General features: G+C 49.3%; 6 protein-coding genes across 6 annotated transcripts; 2 read left to right on the forward strand and 4 right to left on the reverse strand.

Annotated features, from left to right (window-relative positions):
• Nucleotides 1-2,196: 2,196 nt before the first annotated feature.
• YALI1_F39457g (uncharacterized protein) lies at nt 2,197-2,814 on the forward strand (the record flags this gene model as incomplete). Its single annotated transcript, XM_068283517.1, has 1 exon — nt 2,197-2,814. One exon carries the CDS (start codon nt 2,197-2,199, stop codon nt 2,812-2,814), a length of 618 nt encoding a protein of 205 aa, XP_068139618.1.
• A 1,777-nt stretch (nt 2,815-4,591) lies between these two features.
• YALI1_F39494g (uncharacterized protein) lies at nt 4,592-5,956 on the reverse strand (the record flags this gene model as incomplete). Its single annotated transcript, XM_504435.3, has 1 exon — nt 4,592-5,956. The coding sequence occupies one exon, from the start codon at nt 5,954-5,956 to the stop codon at nt 4,592-4,594; it is 1,365 nt and encodes a 454-aa protein (XP_504435.2).
• Nucleotides 5,957-7,117: 1,161 nt separating this feature from the next.
• YALI1_F39527g (uncharacterized protein) lies at nt 7,118-9,569 on the reverse strand (the record flags this gene model as incomplete). The annotated part of the gene is made up of 2 exons (XM_506113.3): nt 7,118-9,250; nt 9,459-9,569. The coding sequence occupies 2 exons, from the start codon at nt 9,567-9,569 to the stop codon at nt 7,118-7,120; spliced, it is 2,244 nt and encodes a 747-aa protein (XP_506113.2).
• Nucleotides 9,570-10,300: 731 nt separating this feature from the next.
• YALI1_F39550g (uncharacterized protein) lies at nt 10,301-11,563 on the reverse strand (the record flags this gene model as incomplete). The annotated part of the gene is made up of 1 exon (XM_506114.3): nt 10,301-11,563. The coding sequence occupies one exon, from the start codon at nt 11,561-11,563 to the stop codon at nt 10,301-10,303; it is 1,263 nt and encodes a 420-aa protein (XP_506114.1).
• Nucleotides 11,564-12,180: 617 nt separating this feature from the next.
• Nucleotides 12,181-12,705, forward strand: YALI1_F39557g (uncharacterized protein; the record flags this gene model as incomplete). Its single annotated transcript, XM_068283518.1, has 1 exon — nt 12,181-12,705. One exon carries the CDS (start codon nt 12,181-12,183, stop codon nt 12,703-12,705), a length of 525 nt encoding a protein of 174 aa, XP_068139619.1.
• Nucleotides 12,706-12,891: 186 nt separating this feature from the next.
• YALI1_F39603g (uncharacterized protein) lies at nt 12,892-16,794 on the reverse strand (the record flags this gene model as incomplete). Its single annotated transcript, XM_506116.3, has 1 exon — nt 12,892-16,794. One exon carries the CDS (start codon nt 16,792-16,794, stop codon nt 12,892-12,894), a length of 3,903 nt encoding a protein of 1,300 aa, XP_506116.3.
• Between the last annotated feature and the right edge of the window lie 1,208 nt (nt 16,795-18,002).

Genomic DNA, 18,002 nt, shown 5'->3' on the forward strand with positions numbered 1-18,002 from the left:
CCAAGAGCCATTCTAGATATGCAAGCGAGGACCAGACAGCCTGCAAATACGAATTTGGGTGCAATAGCGTAGCGTAACGACTTGGGTTTATTGTTACTACTGTAGAAGCAAGTGGTTGGTTACCATTGGAGTGAAGTCGTGTGAATTCCCTATCAAGCTTTCGGTAGTTTTGTCATCATGCACTTCTGAAGTTTAGACAGTGAGGTGGGGAATTATTTGTATTACAAGTATTTGTATGGACAGACGTGCTGTTTGTCCCGAGAATCCATTATATATTGACTATCAGATCATTTTCAGTTGTGTTCATGCTTCATGTCAATCCCATGTCATTCCTCCACCAATTGAATACTCCTTTCCAGCTCACACTCTGACAACGGCGCAGGTACAGCTCACATAATATTAAAGCGGCTCTTCTGAAACATGCCCGTTCTGGGATGACCTCCACAGCGTGCCGTCGTATTGTACAATGTATGTACTGTAGAACATATAACATCGGCAGTGTTCAAACCAAGCCATGATTTAATCCGCCTAAGGTGACAATCCACAATAAGACGCTTGGACGTATCGATTTTTACTGGCTAATCATTCGCTAGCACACCTCAATTTGTACAGGCCAGTCTACCGTTAATGCTGACTTAGTAATGATGATATAAGCAGTGACAAACTATGGTACTGTACTGTACAGTACAGCACGATGTACAGTACGAGTGCTTGTAGTAGTTAAACCAACTTGATAGTTTTCATTTACAGGGCATATTCGTGGGAACCTCTGAGGGTTGATATCAGGTTATCTTTTACCAATGCTGGTCTTGCAAACAGTATGTACAGTAACCTCACCGTGTACATTCTGGAGCAGTGTATACTGTAGTTCTGCCCGACGAGTACAGAAGGCACCGGTGCTGGTAGCCAGTTATAGTCACATGAGCTTCGGGTAATATTCACTAAAATCTCTTCAAACGATCCTCAACAGCTTGCGTGCCCCCTTCTGGAAGGTGTGTTCCATCGTTGTCCATTTACTGGTAGCATATGTGCACCCTCTTTCCATACTGTTGTACGTACATACTGTAGTGTACAACTGCGAGTAAACATACTCATATCTTTTTCTCACGGGACGGGTTGTGGCTTATCCATAGCAACGTCGAGGCTCGATGGTTACAATACCACCAGCAGTCCGCGGTAACGAGGTGTCTAGACAGATGAAAGAGGTATACATGAACGCTGAAGTACACACATTGTAATAACTCTATGTGTGTGTAGATCTGTTTATATGGCCTCAAATTCCAGCCAGCTTCACTCTCCATATTCCCTCCTTCCTCTCTAATTTTGCCTTGGGCACATGCATTGAAGGACCAGACTTGATATGAGACTGTGAGACTTGAAAGGTCTAAATTTTTCCTACAGCCGATACAGTTGCACTTGCACTTGCCAAAGTCAATCTATGTTCAATCGTTGGCGAGGGTAGCTACCGGCAAACTGCTTATCGCATCACTCAGTCATCTCAGTATGTACAGAGTACGGTATGTACTGTGGTTGCTGTACCAGTACATTGTCTCACCCCATCGATTGACCACATGTCCACCCCACAGACCATGTGCTCCACAAATTAGATCCCAAACTACATGTCCGTGTAACAGTTGTGGTGATCGTAAAACCGCCACTGAGGGGGCGGGGAATGCCAGTGGTGTCCTCTTTTGTACTCTAATGTGACGCGTTGAGAAGATTACTTGATTAGTAGGTTCGATCCATTGTGTGTCTTACAAAAGATACGATTTCATCGCAGATCGTTTATGATACAGCCTGATGAAGTGGTCACATGAAATCAAATACCCCCATGACACCAATTGAACATACATGATATCAACTCAGATACTTCCTCAGACAAATATAAGGACTTCCAGATGATTATTGACGGTGGCAAACAGAACAAAGCGGTGGCCGTTGATTGTCCGAACAAAGGAGTTTGGCATATGCTTAAATCCTCAACAACATTAATGATCCGCAGAGTTCGGCTGCGGCCAACGGCTGAATAATGGATGACAGCGGAATGAGATATTGGTGATGAAATGAGACAAAAAGCAATCAAGCCAATTACCTTAGGTCTATTTACAGCTACTGGTACTGGCTACCACGTACTCTTAATACACAATTCTACATGTACGTTCATATTGTTCTCCTTTTGTTCAATGCTAATCAATAATGCTTAATAAATGCGAATGTCGCCGGCGACATGTGTGTGTGTTTGTGTGTGTGTTTGTCGGTGTCTGTGTCTGGTTCGGTGCGTCTGATGTCTGTGCTTGGGTTTCATCACCACGAGTGTCTCATGAAGGCGTCGTCATAGGTGACTTCTCCAGAGGGCCACTCTCCTCGGAACTTTCGAACCTGAAAGTACTGAGAGGGAACGCCCATCAGCGACAGGTCTCGACGGGGAACGAATTCAAACTGCTTGTAGAACTCCGGGTTTCCCAGCAACACGACGCCACCGGCATCGAGCTGGCCCTGGCAATGCTCAATGGCCGTATGCATGAGTTTGGCGCCGATCCCGTTGCCCTGGAAGTCGGGCAATACAGCAATGGGTCCAATGCCGTACCACTTGGGGCTCTGAACCTGTCCGTCCACCTTGACCTCACTCAGGAAAATCGTGCCAACCACCTGCTGTGTATTGTTATCGATGGCGACCCAGGACGCTGTGAGTGCGCCCGTGGCTCGCAAGTCGTGCACAATCTCCTGCTCCTGGTGGTTGGAGATGGCGAGCTTCGCAAACGCAGACTTGATCACGTTGGAGATATCATCCTTGTGCCATGGCAGCTCAGGTGAGATCTTGACGTCCACTGTCGACGTTGTTGTAGTGCTCCAAGAGAAGATCATTGTGTGTTTGTGTGTGGGTATGCGAGTGAGATGTACGTGTGTGTGTGTCTGTGTGTAATGAGATGCAAGTTGTGTTTGTGGTGGTGGTTGTAGAAGTTGTCTGTTAGTTGTTGGTCCTTCGGTCTGTCAGTATCACTATGGGGTGGTGGTGTCCTGTCGTCGTTTCGGTCCTTGAAGATATATAAGTTCTCTTAAGTCCACAAGCTGCGCCGTACATGTATATAAATCAAGTCTCGGGCGGAGCTTCTTTCCTGCTTCCCTCTATCCGATTTGAGTTAGGCCCTGGTAGGATTTTGGTTTCAAAGCTAAAAATTATAGCGACGTACCAGACTCTAAAGTTGTCTGTTGTCACAATCAAGGTCAAGACGGGGCAAAAGGTGTATTTTAGCTGACGCCCCTACAAGTAGTCTCTCTTTGGTCCGCTACTTGTGGATCACAACCTCCAAACTCCGAATAATTAAGCTCCGTAGCTCATGTCAATATCAAGTGTTTTCTTCTTCTCCGGAACAGCATCCGGTTTTCCCCTACATTCCGGATCCTGCACGTCCACCCCAGATTTTTATTTTTTATTTTCCCATTTCCAATGTTGCGGTGGCTCTTTCGGACGTCGGCAACTGTCAGCTGCAGCACAGATGAATGCCCATCTGTTAATATTCAACTAAAGTTAGTTAGGTTTTGTGGGTTGTAGATTTGTAAGCCCTAAACCCACTTTTGCCTTGAGACATAATTTACGCACACTGAGTCGTCGCCTGGCGGGAAAAAAAACCAAAACCCAACACTCAACAGCCACTTTTAAGATACTCAACAGAAAATGGCAGAACAAACGAAGAGGTGGCGTTTCTATACACCACAAGCAGAAGAATCTCATCGGTCTGGAGAGGCAACGACAAGGAATAATCGGACAGTGTCTCAATAACCCGGGTTGAGCAATATTCTGAAACACAGGCCAGGTCTGTATTGATTATACTCTTAAGCCCTTCTAACTCCGACGATCACAGTGTAGCCTAGCGAAATAAGTTTTGGGCACGGGATACATCTGGGCGCGGGAATACTGCGGCATTTAAAAAATCCGGGGTAGCCATAGCAACAGGCTACCTTATACTCGAACTGGTGAGAAGAGCAAATGAAGACCCTATAAGATCTGAGCGTGAATTATACGGTTAAATCTCCGCCTCACTGCAACACACTACAGCAGTTTCTGTTGCTTTTGTTTCTGTTTCTGTCTCTGTCTCTGTCTCCGTAGGCGATTATCTGTTGCTCTGTTGCAGAGCTACGTTGCTCAGGCGTAGCAAGAAAGCAGTCTTGGCCGTCTTAACACCCTCCTTTTTCATGTTGAGCAGTAGTTGCTGTAGCTGCTATACATCACCCACTGGCTTGCGCTTTTCTTGAATGTTACATCAACCCTACAAGTAGTGCTCTGATATAGGTTCCAGCCTCGCGTATGTGTATGTACAGAGCAACCGATAGTCCATGCGACTGCCGAATTCGGACACGGGCATCTCACTTGCGTATGTATGGAAAATAAAAATACGACAGTCGAACATAAAGGGATGACGAGTAGTCACAGAGGGAATTGATGAACAAAGACGGGATTTTGCCACCTACAAGCCAGATTTTCTATTTACAACAATATCTGGTCAAATTTCAGTTTCGTTACATAAATCGTTATGTCAAAGGAGTGTGGGAGGTTAAGAGAATTATCACCGGCAAACTATCTGTTAATTGCCTAAATGCCAACACCGTTGTAGGCAACAGCGTTGGGAGAGCCCTTGAGGTTGGTGGTGGGAAGAACACCGGTGTTGGACTCAGTAATAAGAGCCTCGACCTGGGCAGGGGTGAGAACCTCGTCATTGATGGACAGGTAGTAGGAGGCAAGACCGGCAACGTGGGGACAGGCCATGGAGGTACCGGAGTAGACCAAAGTACCAGAGTCGGACTGGTAAGAGGCAGAGATGATATCGGAGCCGGGGGCAAAGACATCAACACAAGTTCCGTAGTTGGATCCCTGTCCACCGGACCAGACGGAGATCTTATCGCTAGAGTCAATGGAACCCACAGTGATGATACCAGAGGTGGAGCCTCCAATGTTACCGGGAGAGTCGTTACAGGCGTCCACGGCATCGTTTCCCGCAGCGATGGCGACAAGCAGACCCTCCTGGGTAGCTCGAGACCATAGGGCGTCCTGGGAAGCGGACTTGGGTCCTCCTCCAGAGAAGTTCAGCACTCCTCGAGGCAGAGTGTCTCGCTTGGAGATGTAGTCGTTGAGAGCCCAGGTGAAGCCCTGGTTGATGACGGAGAGAGCTGCGGATCGGCCTGCAAACACCTTGACGGCCACCAGCTTGGTGTTGGCGTCGACTCCGTATGTCTTTCCTCCCACGGTACCTGCAACGTGAGTGCCGTGACCGAGAAGATCAGCGTTCTGTGTGTCAGCGAAGTTGGCTCCCCAGACAGCTCGGCCTCCGAACTCGGAGTGGGTGGTTCGGATACCAGAGTCAACAACGTAAGAAACGGTGGGGTGCTTGCCAACTGTCTCTCGAACGTAGGCGTAGTTTCCAGTCTGGGCCTTCTTATGAGAGATTCTAGACAGGCCCCATTGAGTGACGGGAGTAGTCTGGATAGCTCGCTTGGCATTAGAAGAAGCAGGAATCTCGGGGAGAGACACAATGGTATCGGGCTCGACCGTCAGAACAGACGACTCCTTGAGCTTGTCAACGATAGTGGAGTTGAACTTTCCAACAAATCCGAGAAAGCCAGATCCATCCGTGTAGACAGGAAGATCAAGAGCAGAGGTGATACCGTTGGACGAGTCCTCGTCGACCAGAGAGTCCAGCTTCTGGATTTCGGAGGCGATCTGGTCAACAGTAGCGCTACTGTCAAAGACAACGATGAACTGATCCTTCTCATCAAGATCTCGCTTGTGGTGCTTAAACTTCTTGGACTGCTTAGCGACCACGGACAGAATAGATGAGTAGGCAGCGGCGGCAGGGCCCTCAGGCACAGCAGCAGGGGCAGCATCAGGAGCAGGGGCAGGGGCGGCCAGGGGAGCGGCCAGAACGGCAGTGAGAATAGTAAAGGCGGTAGCGAGCTTCATTGTTGGATTGGAGGATTGGATAGTGGGTTGGTGCTCTTCAACGGGCCCGTCGATGGGGTTTATATCGTGTTTCTGGACAAGATACTATCCAGAAACTGCTCTGATTGCGTCACGAAACACGGCTCTCGCCAAGACGCGCCAAGACGATGCCCTCATTATCTTGGTGCAATACAGGTGGAGTGTGTGCATTAGTTGGTGCCGTGCCTTCTCACGATATCTGACAGGGGCTTGGGTTTGGGTTGGAAGTCGGATTCCGCTGAAACATGGTGTTGTGCAGATGTGAGTCTCTCAAAGTCGGTTCATCATACTCCATTGACATCATGGTACAGTGCGTACGTAAAAGATGGCCTGACTACAAGTAGTGGGATCTCTCTAACATTGTCCATCACATCGTAAATCACACCGCCTATCCATGAACCCTGATGCCGATCGTCGAAGTTAGACCAGGGCCAGTGGTGGGTAGCGTGGGGTAGGCTGCCACTGCCGTTGGAACCCCTTGTGTCCCTGGACTACAACTTAACCAACATGTCAGACAAAGGAGAGAAAAGTGTCCGCTCCACCGAACTGACGCCAGGAATGTACCGTGGCGCTCAAGAGGTCATGTGTAATTAAGGATACAAGATAAGCTGCGCCCTTGAATGCAAAAAGCACGCAGCTCATATGTTAATTTCCAATCAATGTTTCAGGGATGCATAGGACCCCGGATCGAGGTGGGCGGGAACAACGGTCTCGATAATGTACGTACACTACACACAAAGAGAAGCAAGTGGGGGCGGGACTGCACGGCACTTGTGAGACACCTCAGATTGTACCTGATACGCCTGAATATCGCAAATATTATGACTGTGTTGCAGGCTTGTCTTGACACTGTGTTCCGCTAGCCGGTGGATGTACCATCTATCAAACGGCTCTACGTACGTAACCCAAAACCCAAACTCTCCACGCGTTGCTGCTCTAACTGTCGCGACCTTATCTCTGACATAATTTCTGTGGCTTGGTACATACGCCACGCAACGACATGTTAGCTACAATAGTCTACTGAAGGTACAGTACTATACATACGCCTGTTTGGGTGGCCTGTCAATAAATCATGTGCAAGGCTACATACTTCTGCTGTATGGTTGGCTTGTTTAGTGTCTTCATGCATGCAAACTGCATTACCTACCCACCCATTACGCCTTCAGGACGCTCACCCTCACGCACAACAATGACTTTCCGAGATAACAATTCCCGCAGGTCCTCTGTGATGGAAACAGGCTCGGAGCCGTCCGCTGAGTTGCGTCTGTCCTCGTTCTTTCGGTCAATAAGCTCGACCGTACGTCTGAATCGGTAGAACAAGAGCTCGGCACGAACAAGAAGCTCGTCCAAATCGATGGTCATGGACAGCTCGTTCATGTACTTCAGAATCTCATCAAACCCAGCCAGATGGTCAATCATGACGTCCTTGTGCTTATCGAGGATAGCCAGGCACACAAATAGAACAAATTGGGACGACAGGTAATCTGTCCACAACACCTCCCACAGACGCAAAACGTCATCCCAGAGCAACTCTCGCTTGAACCACACCAGCAGCATTCTGAAGAAGAAAAACAGATTGGTTGACTCGGTCTTCTCAAGGTGCTTGTACAGTGAGGGAAGCATAAATTGGACCAAATGGTCCAGACAAAGAAGCTGGTTTCTCATGCCACTCTGGTCCCGGAGGTAGTTTCGCTCCATGCGCTCCATGAAGGCCGAAAACGCCCAAAATGCCAGTGTGTCATCCTGCAGCACGACATACAGCGGTGATAGGAGGTCTGACATGCCCTGGACATAGCCCAGATTCTTGTTATGCTGGTTGTAGGTAATCAACATGTCACGGAGCTGGATCAAATGAATGTTGGAGTTTATCTGGGACGAAAACCCAAACTCATCCTTATCGTAGTTGTCATCATCCCCGTCCTTTTTGGCGTCACACTCGGCAAAAAATGTGATGTTTCGGTCGGTACGGTGCACGTCTTTTTCGATTCGGGAAAGTTGGTCTCGCCAAAAGTCGTCCCGCTCCTTGTCCTCCTGTACCCACCACTCCTTCTTGAGCCGGTTGTAGTCAACTCTAAGCTTTGACACCAGTTCCTTGCGTTCTGCAGCTGTCGAGTCCCAAGGATAGACGCCAAGCAGGAACAGCCAACCCTCGGGCCTGACAGCGGGAGCTAATCCACCGTGGAAAATGCGCTCCTTGACCTCATTGACTGTGACAATCAGCCGACCATTGTAATCAAAGAAGGCGTTCCATTCGGCCAACGACACTTCGTTTCGTCTCTGCGGGTTGTTTTCGGCGTCAATAAGCTCGAACCCCTCGTCTGACACCAGCTCCCGTAGCTCATCGTCAAACAGAACCTTGAGCTTTGCCCTCTGACTCTCCTCCGCCACACTGAGGGCCCATTTGGCCAAGTAGATTCGAGCAGAGTCAAAATCGTCTCCAATTTTCTTGACTTCGGGCTTCATGAGCAGTTGCTTGACGGGCTGTGGCGAAGAGTCCCAGACACCCTGAGACACCTTTCGGGTCAGTTGTGTCACCTTAGCAAGGTTGCTGAGAAGACCCCACCGGATATCTGAGAAGGCCTTTTGAACCTGGGCCCCTCGGTCAACAGGGTCACCTCCAGCGCCTCGGCCTGGAATACCAGCAACTAGTTGAGAAGGCTCCTCAGAGCCTCCGGTGAGATTAGTACCGAACCGTTCAGCGTCACCTTCTCGTGGGTTGACAAGCAAGAATGAATGGTCGCTTTCAGCCCGCTCGAGGTTCGCGTACTTAGAGAGCACTTGAATGAAGTGATCGCCGCCCCAGAACATAGACGAGCCTGACTCGCTGTCAAAGGTCTCGAACTTTTTGTTGCGTCGCTTCTGCTCCATGATTGTAGACTGACTTTCGGCGTCGTGGAAGTAGAGCGGAGGAAGCTGGTCTTCCTTGGAACGTGTGTGGATGGTGATAGAGCCCCACCACCAGCCAAGTGAGGGCTGTTTGACCTGTAGAGAAAAGATGTCGCTGATGGGGATAGAAAACGCGTAGCTGGAGAAAGAAGAAGAGGGAGGTGGCGACACTAGCGTCTCGGCCAGGTTGAGGGACGACGAGGCCGGGGTGCCACTCTCTTTGATATCGACTTTGACATAAGACTCAAAGTCGGCGGCGGACTCTTGTAGCTTCGATTCGGGGATCCAAGCAACCAGAATTTCTTTGTCGGTGGTTGCTCCCCGAGGTTTGGCGAGTGCTAGAAACCCGGGAATGTTGTCCTTTGAGGAAGGTGTAGGGTGAACATAGACCTGGTGGTTAATACTGGTAAGTTGTGTGTGTGACACAGACACAGGCCATAGGCTGTTCATTGTTGTCAAAGATGTCGGTATTGGCTTATTTACAGGTCAACCAGACACCAAAGTAGCCCTTAAATCACAGACCCACGGTCTCCGCCGTCTGTTTGTGTAACTCATGATATCAAACGGCTGTAGCGCCACCCTTCATTGTCGTACTCACCTTGCTTTTGCTAAACAGCAACTGGCACTTCGAGCTACTCATGTGTTCAACAATCACAAAACTGTCGTGGGAAGTTGAAGGCGAAAAATCAACCGAATTAGCACGCTTCATGAATGGTTGAAGAGGTCGCTATCGGTTGCGGTGGCGCTGCACGATACAGAGTTTAAACTCTGGGGAGGCGTGCTATGATACGCGAGATGACGTTGCGTAGTGGGCAATGGGAGAGTAGGAGCGGGTGTTTTTGATCCAAAAAAAAATGATAATAATGATGAAATTGAGTCACTTGTGAGAATTATTTAATAAAATTCCAAAAATTTACACCATACGACACTGAAATGGGCCCTACAAGTAGCCATCACTCACATGGAAACGGAGATGAAACTTACAGTGTGGTGTATCAGAGAGAGTGGAGAGGGTTACAAAAATGATACAAGTACAGGTACAGTATCAGAAATTTTCATGCTGTAAAGTTGATAGGTCGTCATTTATCTTGCAAGTACTTGTTGCTTACCAATATACATTTGGTTGTCCTTTGCACCAACTCTCTGTAGCACTGCCTATGGTGCCAAAACAGGCATCTACTGTACATACGTTCTGTATTTGTTCAAGCGGCTAAGCATTGCCCGGATGGTCACTGTACATGATTTACTAATTATACGTACAGTATGTACTGTAAGTACTGTACCAGTACGATCCACTTCACCTTCAACTACTAGTCTTGTAGAAATGCACTCTATTTACAGAAAACTACTTGTACTGTACCATTAGTCTCTGAGAGCTACCCTAAGCTCGTCTACCTCTACCCCAGAAAAATGTATATGCCGTCATTCACCCTTTCAGTCTCAATTCAGACGCACTCCCTGAACACCCTTGTTAGTAACGCTTGCAATCCAATCTCCCGATGCACTCCAGCAAATGTTATTAACTTCGGCCGAGTCCGTGAAGGCCGAGTCCAGATGGTAGTCGCCCGGCACGGCCGTGTTCCACAAGATGATCTGTGAGTCGTCAGACGAAGATGCCAACAATCTCTTTCGCTGTCCTCCTACAACCACGCTCTGGGGGCACCATTGGATGGCGTTCACAGGAGCCTGGTGCTGCTGTAGCACGTCTATGGGCATGCCCGGTTGGCGAATATCCAGAATGAGCACCTTACTCGAGTTGCCTGCAAAAGTAGCCAAAATGTTGCCGTCGTAAGGGCATCCGGCAATTCGCACTAGAGGCGGTGGTTTGGGCGGGTCGTATATGATTGTAGAATGGTCGAGGGCTCGGAGATCGAAGACTCGGACCGATCCGTCGGCCCCAACCGATGCAAACACATCTGTGGACCCCGCTGTGAATTGCACGTCGTAGACCTCTTGGTCGTGGGCAATGAGCTGGGTGCGTGCGGACGATGTATTGAGGTCCCACAGCGTGCATGTCGTGTCTATGGATGAAGTGATGATGAGATGTGGCGCGACCTTGTTCCAGTCGAACGAGGTGATAGGCGAAATGGACCCGGACTTGGAGTTGGACAGCGAACATCGCTGCTGCAAAAACCCTTTGGACGAGTCATACGACCAGATGCGCAGACAGTCACCTGATGTGGCAAACTGGCGCTTTCCCTGAGCATCAAGCCTTGAGTCCCACGCCAGTTTGGTGCATGGATATGGCACCGATGCTTCTGCCGCCAAGTTGAACGAATTGCCTTCTGTGTGCACCACCTGGATTTTGTTCTTGGACTCATCGTTGCACGTGCCCACCGCCAGGCACGACATGCCGTCTGCAGCCGGAGTGCTCCAGCTAACTGAGTACAGCGGCATGGTGGACTCGAAATATGCAGATCTTCGCGGTAGCTGGTAGTCGCTCGGCGCGTACTTCATCCCTGTAGAAGGAGCGTAGGAGCTAGCCTGGGCAGACTGCTCCCACATGTATGGTTCTCCTGGAGCCGCCGACGCGCTGTATCTGCTCGTCTTGGCTGCTGTATGAGGTCCCGACGAACCAGCTGTAGCTTCTTCATCGTATGGATTCCACCCAGGCGGGTATCGCTGCTGCTGGGGCGATATCGGTTGCTGCTGGGCAGTTGAAAAATGCGAGAATGACGACCGCTTTCCTAGAGACGGACGCATTTCCGGGCCCTGGTGTGTGATGATGGATGCAATATTGGGGTGAAGGTGGTGTATACCGGGTGCATTTGTTGGTCGTGAACTTTATGGGGTAGCTAGCGCACGACTGAACATTGTTAGCTGCCAGTACCAATACGCACACGAACACCGAGAGGAGGACATTGTAGGAACAAGAGTGCTACTGGGAAGAGAAATATAATTTAGAGCTCTGAGTAGCAGTATAGGAGTTGTTATTAAACTGGAGATCTTGCTGAAGGGGTCATTTCAGGAGTCTGTCACCACGTCATTGGGCACGTGACCAGAACTAGCGGCGGAAGCACACACGCCAAGATACGAACTTGATCATGATTGGTCATATAAGTACTGTGGCTGTAATTCCTGCCTCTTTCTCCGCACAGAACTGGTTTTGAGTCTACAGGTATCCTTATCACAAGCCTGACAGTCATGGTACGGACTTGTACCCCGCCCCTCAGCTTACACGTGCATCACCAAGCACACTTGGTAGCTGCAAGATAAAGTTGAGCTGGACCTGAGTGAGGATGCACAACCTGTAACCAACACGACCTCAGATTTGTGAGACCACACACATCCTACCCTGCATCCAATAGACAACGACCATCATGTCATACCAACGAAGAATCATGAAGGAGCTGGAACGGCTAAAAACCGCTCCCCCAAACTGTGAGTATCACTACGGACGTTCACCCACTCTTTTGCGCCTATCATACTGTACTTGTACTAACCCAGCACACATCACACTGGTTGAAGCCAATGACCTGGAAACATGGCAGATAGATTTGGAGGTGAACAATGACAACCCGCTGTACACTGGCAAAACGTTCCGACTCCAATTCATCATTGGTCCCAATTATCCGGTGGAAAGCCCCCAGGTGCAATTCATGCCACTGCCAGCTCGACCCATCCCCATCCACCCTCACATCTACAGTAATGGTCACATTTGCCTGGACATTTTGGGCGACGAATGGACACCGGTCCAGACGGTGGCGTCGGTGTGCATTTCCCTACAGTCCATGCTAGGAAGTAACGACAGAGACGAACGACCTCCGGATGACGAACGATACATCAAGCATGCCCCCAAGAACCCCAAACAGACTCGTTTCGTTTATCATGATGACACCGTCTAACCTACTAACTAAGAACATATAAATGCGCAACTATCTCGTTTCTTGTACAAATACACTTGTTACACATCCACGCACACCTGTTCTAAATCATATATTCATATTCAATAAATCAATGCAAAAAATGTAATGCAAATGTAATGCAATAACATGTCTGCCCGTTATTTCAGTATTGTAGGCAGCATAGTATCATGACGTGTATGCAAACTTGTCCTTCAACGACGTGGCTCCACCCTTGGAAACCCCTCTGTTGACCTTTAAGGACTCCCTCTCCTGCTTCAGCAGCTTCAGAGCTGGAGCAAACACCACAAACAACTGCTTGTGGTCCGGAAGAAGAGTCGCAAACTCGCTGTAGCTAGTGGGCAACTCATACGACAGCACCTCCAGCACATCCTCGCTGCACACACTGGAAGGCCGGGTGAGGTTCTGCTCGTTGCAGTGATCAGACCGCACCTCCTCTAATCGCTTGTAGGCCTCTCCTTGGTGTCTCTGGGTCAATGCGGCCTCCGAAAGTGGCCTGTCAAAGAAGCTAGAAGTCGATTTGTTGTTTGAGATCGGAGTGGTTTTGGTAGCGGTTGTGGCTGCACTGCCAGCGGGTTTAGGAGCAGCAGGTTTGCTGCTAGTGCTGGAATCGGATGTCAGGTTGATGGTAGCTGTGGTCTTGACCCTGGAAGGGGTTTTGGAAGCAGTAGTTCTCTGGAGGCCAGCTCCATTGAGGGTCCGAGCCACCGGCTTCTTCGCAGTTGTGGGAGTGCTCGTCTTGGTCACTCTGTTTTTTATACTGGAAGTGGCCGTGGTGGTCAGAAGAGCAGCACGGCTTCGAGAAGTTGGTTTGGGATTGGGTTGAGCGTACGCTCCTGAGGGAGTGAGGGGATCCAGAGAGTTGGTCCTTCTCGCAAACGAACTGGCTGTTTCGAAACCCATAGGCTCGCCTTCGGGGCGACTGTTCGTCCGATTGAGACCAGGCACGGTCTTTTTGCTGCCAGTGTCATGAACATGAGTGACAATTGTCACCTCCTCGTTGCCCTGTAACACGTCTCGCCACAAAGAGTCCGGTCGGAGATACGTACATGCGAATCCGGACTTGTTTCTCTCTGTGTGTGCCCTCAACGCCTTCATCAGAATCAGTTTGGTGATAATTCGTTCCAACGTCGTCTTGTCGTACACCTTACCTGTACCGTACCCTGCCAATTCGTTGTGACCCAGATCCTTAACCTTCTTCGTTGCTGAACCTCGTATCAAGTCACCGCAGTAGGCCACAGTGATGTTTTGGTTATCCTGGGTGGCGGCGGAAACCAATTTGATGATATTCTTAGCCACATCAGTCACATCTCTGGTCTCCCGAGTGTATTCATGGCCATACTGACAGTTGTCACACGAGTTTCGACAGAGCTTAGGATCGAACGTTTCGTTGAAGTACCGCAGCACCTGCACTCGTCGACAATCAACTCTGTTCTCACAGTAGTTAATGACACCCTGCATCAGCTCTCGGTGGTGAGTACGCTGACGTTGGGTCAACGCCCAGTCTACTTTGCCGTTCTCACCCAGAAACTCATCGTTGGCAATGTTGAACAGCATTTGCCGGGCATCCTTCTGGCTGAAGTACACAATGCATTTGGAAGGAAGCCCGTCTCGACCAGCTCGGCCAGTCTCCTGGTAGTATCCCTCCATGTTTCGAGGCACAGTGCAGTGGATGACGTATCGCACATCAGCCTTATCGATACCCATTCCAAACGCAATGGTAGCACAAACAACCTGAATTTTGCCAGATTGCCAGTTGCCCTGCACGTATGTTCGCTGCTCTGTCTCCATTCCAGCATGGTAGAAATCAGCCTTGATTCCAGCTTCCTTTAAAAACTCAGATGTGGTCTCACACAGTTTCTTGGAGTGGCAATAAATAATGCCTGTTTGTCCTCTGTAGCGGCCTCGCAGCATATCTGTAATCTCCTGTTGAAAGTTCTTTGTCTTCAACCGCACCTCGTAGTAGAGATTAGGTCGGTTGAACGACTGCTTGAAGAACCGCCTGTTAGGTCGAAGACAGCCCTGAATGTCCATACGTACCTTTTCGTTGGCAGTAGCTGTCAGAGCCATTATAGGAACGCCGGGAAGACGAGACTTCACATTTACTAGAGCCTTGTAATCGGGACGGAAGTCGTGACCCCAGGAAGAAACACAATGGGCCTCGTCAATGACGATTCGAGCTAGCCGATTCTGCTCATGCAGCTTATGAAGTGTGTTCTGCATGATGTTGCTTTGCTGAAACATCTCGGGGGAAACATAGAGCAGTGCAATATCACCACTGGAAAGGGCTGCCAACGACTGCTTACGTTCCTGTACAGATTGTGACGAATTGAACATGGCACAAGAGATGTTCTTAGCAGTAAGAGCTTCGGTCTGGTCCTTCATGAGCGAAATAAGAGGCGAAATGACCACAGAAAGTCCCCGTGTCTTGCCACCGTTCACCAGGGCTGGCAATTGGTAGCAGAGAGACTTTCCTCCGCCTGTAGGCATGAGAACAAGCACATCATCACCGTTCAAAGTGGCATTAATTGCATGAAGCTGGTTAGCGCGGAATTCATTGAGCATGAACCGTTCGCGTAATACCTTGTAAACCTCCTGTGTCCACGGGTACTCGTCTTCCTCGATCGCAACACACTCTTCTGAGCCATCAGAGAGGTCCAGGTCGTCGCCAATACCGATCCCAATGTCGAGGATACCCTGTGTGGACGCCCCAACCTCGCGTCGGTTGCCCACCTTGTCCAGGGCCTCGTCAAAGTCCATATCGTCGTCAGCCAAGCTGAATCTGGTAGGAGAAGATGATGGAAACAACGTTCTGCCGGGTCCGAATGGGTTAAGAGCAGAAGAGTCGGGGTCTCTATCTTCTCTATTGGGACTCTGGACTTGAATCACTGAGAAATCAGACTCGAAATCGTCACTATCGATCTCAATGGGTTCGGATTCATGATGAGATGCCTCTATAGGTTTCCTGGGGGTGACACTAGGAGGCGCCAGAGGCTTCTGGAAATTTTCCTGAGCATCACTGAACGACATGCTATCGTTACACTCGTCGTCAGAGTCGTTTTTGGCCATATCAAGCTCGAGTTCCAGGTCCAGATCAATGTCGTCCATGTCGAAGTCGGACAGACTTTTCTTCTGTTGCGGTTCCTCTTTCTTTTCCTTACCTGTTTGTTTTTCGGGTAGCTCCAATATTTCGTCGTCGGGTTCCGAGTCAGAGACAACTTGTGGAGAGTCGGCCCTGCTGTTTGGGCGTGCTGGCGTGTCAGGTACCTGGGTAAGAGTATCTCTATCAAAGGCAGATGTGTCGGGTTTCAGAGCTGCCTCCAGCTCGTCAATCTGTGCTAGCAGCAGCACATCTTGTGGTCGATGCCGGAGCTTTCTATACAGTTGCAGCAACTCCATCAGTTCTGCATTTGTAGGGATGGCTGATGGTGGTCGTAAAGCTTTGGGGGTTGCAAGAACAGACGGCATAGTGCATGGGATGGTTGTGGCTGTTGCTGTGCGTAGAGCCTTCCTTGCAATAGGTGCGGGAAGGTCATCGGATGAGAGATTAAAGTCCGACAGCTCCGAGAACTCCGAGAACTCATCAGGGAAAGGTTTCGATTGACTGGGCACTGATTTTGCCACCGGTGCTGCAATGTTGGGTCTTTGCGCCGTAGCGTGGGTCTCTGGCGATGTTTCCGACCCTGCAGATGACATCAGTGTGACCGATCTAGCAGCCTTCTGTGGCCCTGCTATCGTTGGCCTCATGTCGTTTGTGTTTGATGCTGTCGCTTGTTTCTGTGGTTGAGGATGTGTCTGTGTCCGCATGGGCTGTGTGGTTGACCTTGGGCCGACAGATGTCGCGTCTGGCTTGTTTTTCGGTATGCCTGTGATGCTACTCTCAGCTCCGTCCCCCACGCCACCGGATGACTGTATTCGTTTGGCGGTCGGAGACTTTGGGCGATTGGCAGAGATGCGTTTCAGAGGTCGATTGGGAGGGGGTTTGGGCACGTTCCCCTCGTTCTTCAGTAGCCACTCCTTGTGTATGTCGAGGTTGTTTTTAAATCGCAGTGTACCTTGCACGACCACCATTTGCCTTGACTGTGAGGGTGTCAGTGGCTTACAGTACCTTCTATCGCGATATCAGAGTGTAGGTTTAGGGTTGTACGCGACCTTTCGTGAGCTGCTAAAGTAAACAAGTTTTGGCTTCAATGCATGTGAGCTGCACTGAGGGTGTGTGTGAGTGATCTGGTACCAGACAATCGATAGTAGGAGAACATGGTGATTAATGGGTGGAAGGGGGATGCGGGGGTTGGCACAGATGTTGTGTTATGTTCGATGTTGGGTTGTTCATCAGACTTATCCCCTTCTGTTATGTTGATGTATTATAAGTACAAGTATATACAGTAGGCACGTTAAATCGGAACCATATAGAGGCTGAGACGGCGCCTCAGAGATACAAGTACTGCCAAAGCACATAACAACAGCTGACCACACGATGCTAGGCTCACAAGTACATATACTGTACTGTAATGCACTTGTACAAGTAGCTAGAACGACACTGCTGTTCGACGTGCAACGCGATCATAACCTGTCGGCTTCATGAAGAGACACGAACTCAAATATGCACCATGAAATAACGCGTCCCCATGTACTTGCCCGTGTACGTGTCATGTTGTGGATAAAAAAGTACCATTCACGACTACAGATCACCAGGCAAGACACAGGAATGTGAAAAATGCCTGATCACATATAGTTTTCTGTACTATACTGTGTGTTCCAGACTTCCTCACCCTCCTACGAGTTCGAGTACGACTACGACTGGCACATCATGATACTCGTACAATTACTGTAGAAAACTTCGACTCAGATCTTCAACATCAGGTTTACACATATTAACAGAGAGGAGTACCAGTACTTGTAGAAAAGGCTACATAACACACGTGCAGGACGGTAAAAAGCACAAGACCACACAAGATGCGATGGTCTATACTCTGTCCGACCTCTCGTACACTTTCAGGCGTTTCCAACCAACTATCTTCAACCTCGCTCCACTCTCACTCACTCCTGGTAGAGTTTCGGGGCTCCCATTCATTGTAAATTTTCTATCACGTTGTTATAAGGAGTCCTTCGGCGATGAGTGATACGAACAAACCGAATGACATAAATAGAGCTGAACAAAGAACCAGACAAGAATACTTCATTGTTCCCCCAATCGCGTGAACGGATAATTGTGTACATCCATGCACGCTGTCCGGCTCTACTCCGACTCGCTGTCATTTTCCCCCACATTAACTTTA

The sequence above is a fragment of the Yarrowia lipolytica genome, chromosome 1F (genome assembly GCF_001761485.1).
Source record: "Yarrowia lipolytica chromosome 1F, complete sequence".
Classification (NCBI taxonomy): domain Eukaryota; kingdom Fungi; phylum Ascomycota; class Dipodascomycetes; order Dipodascales; genus Yarrowia; species Yarrowia lipolytica.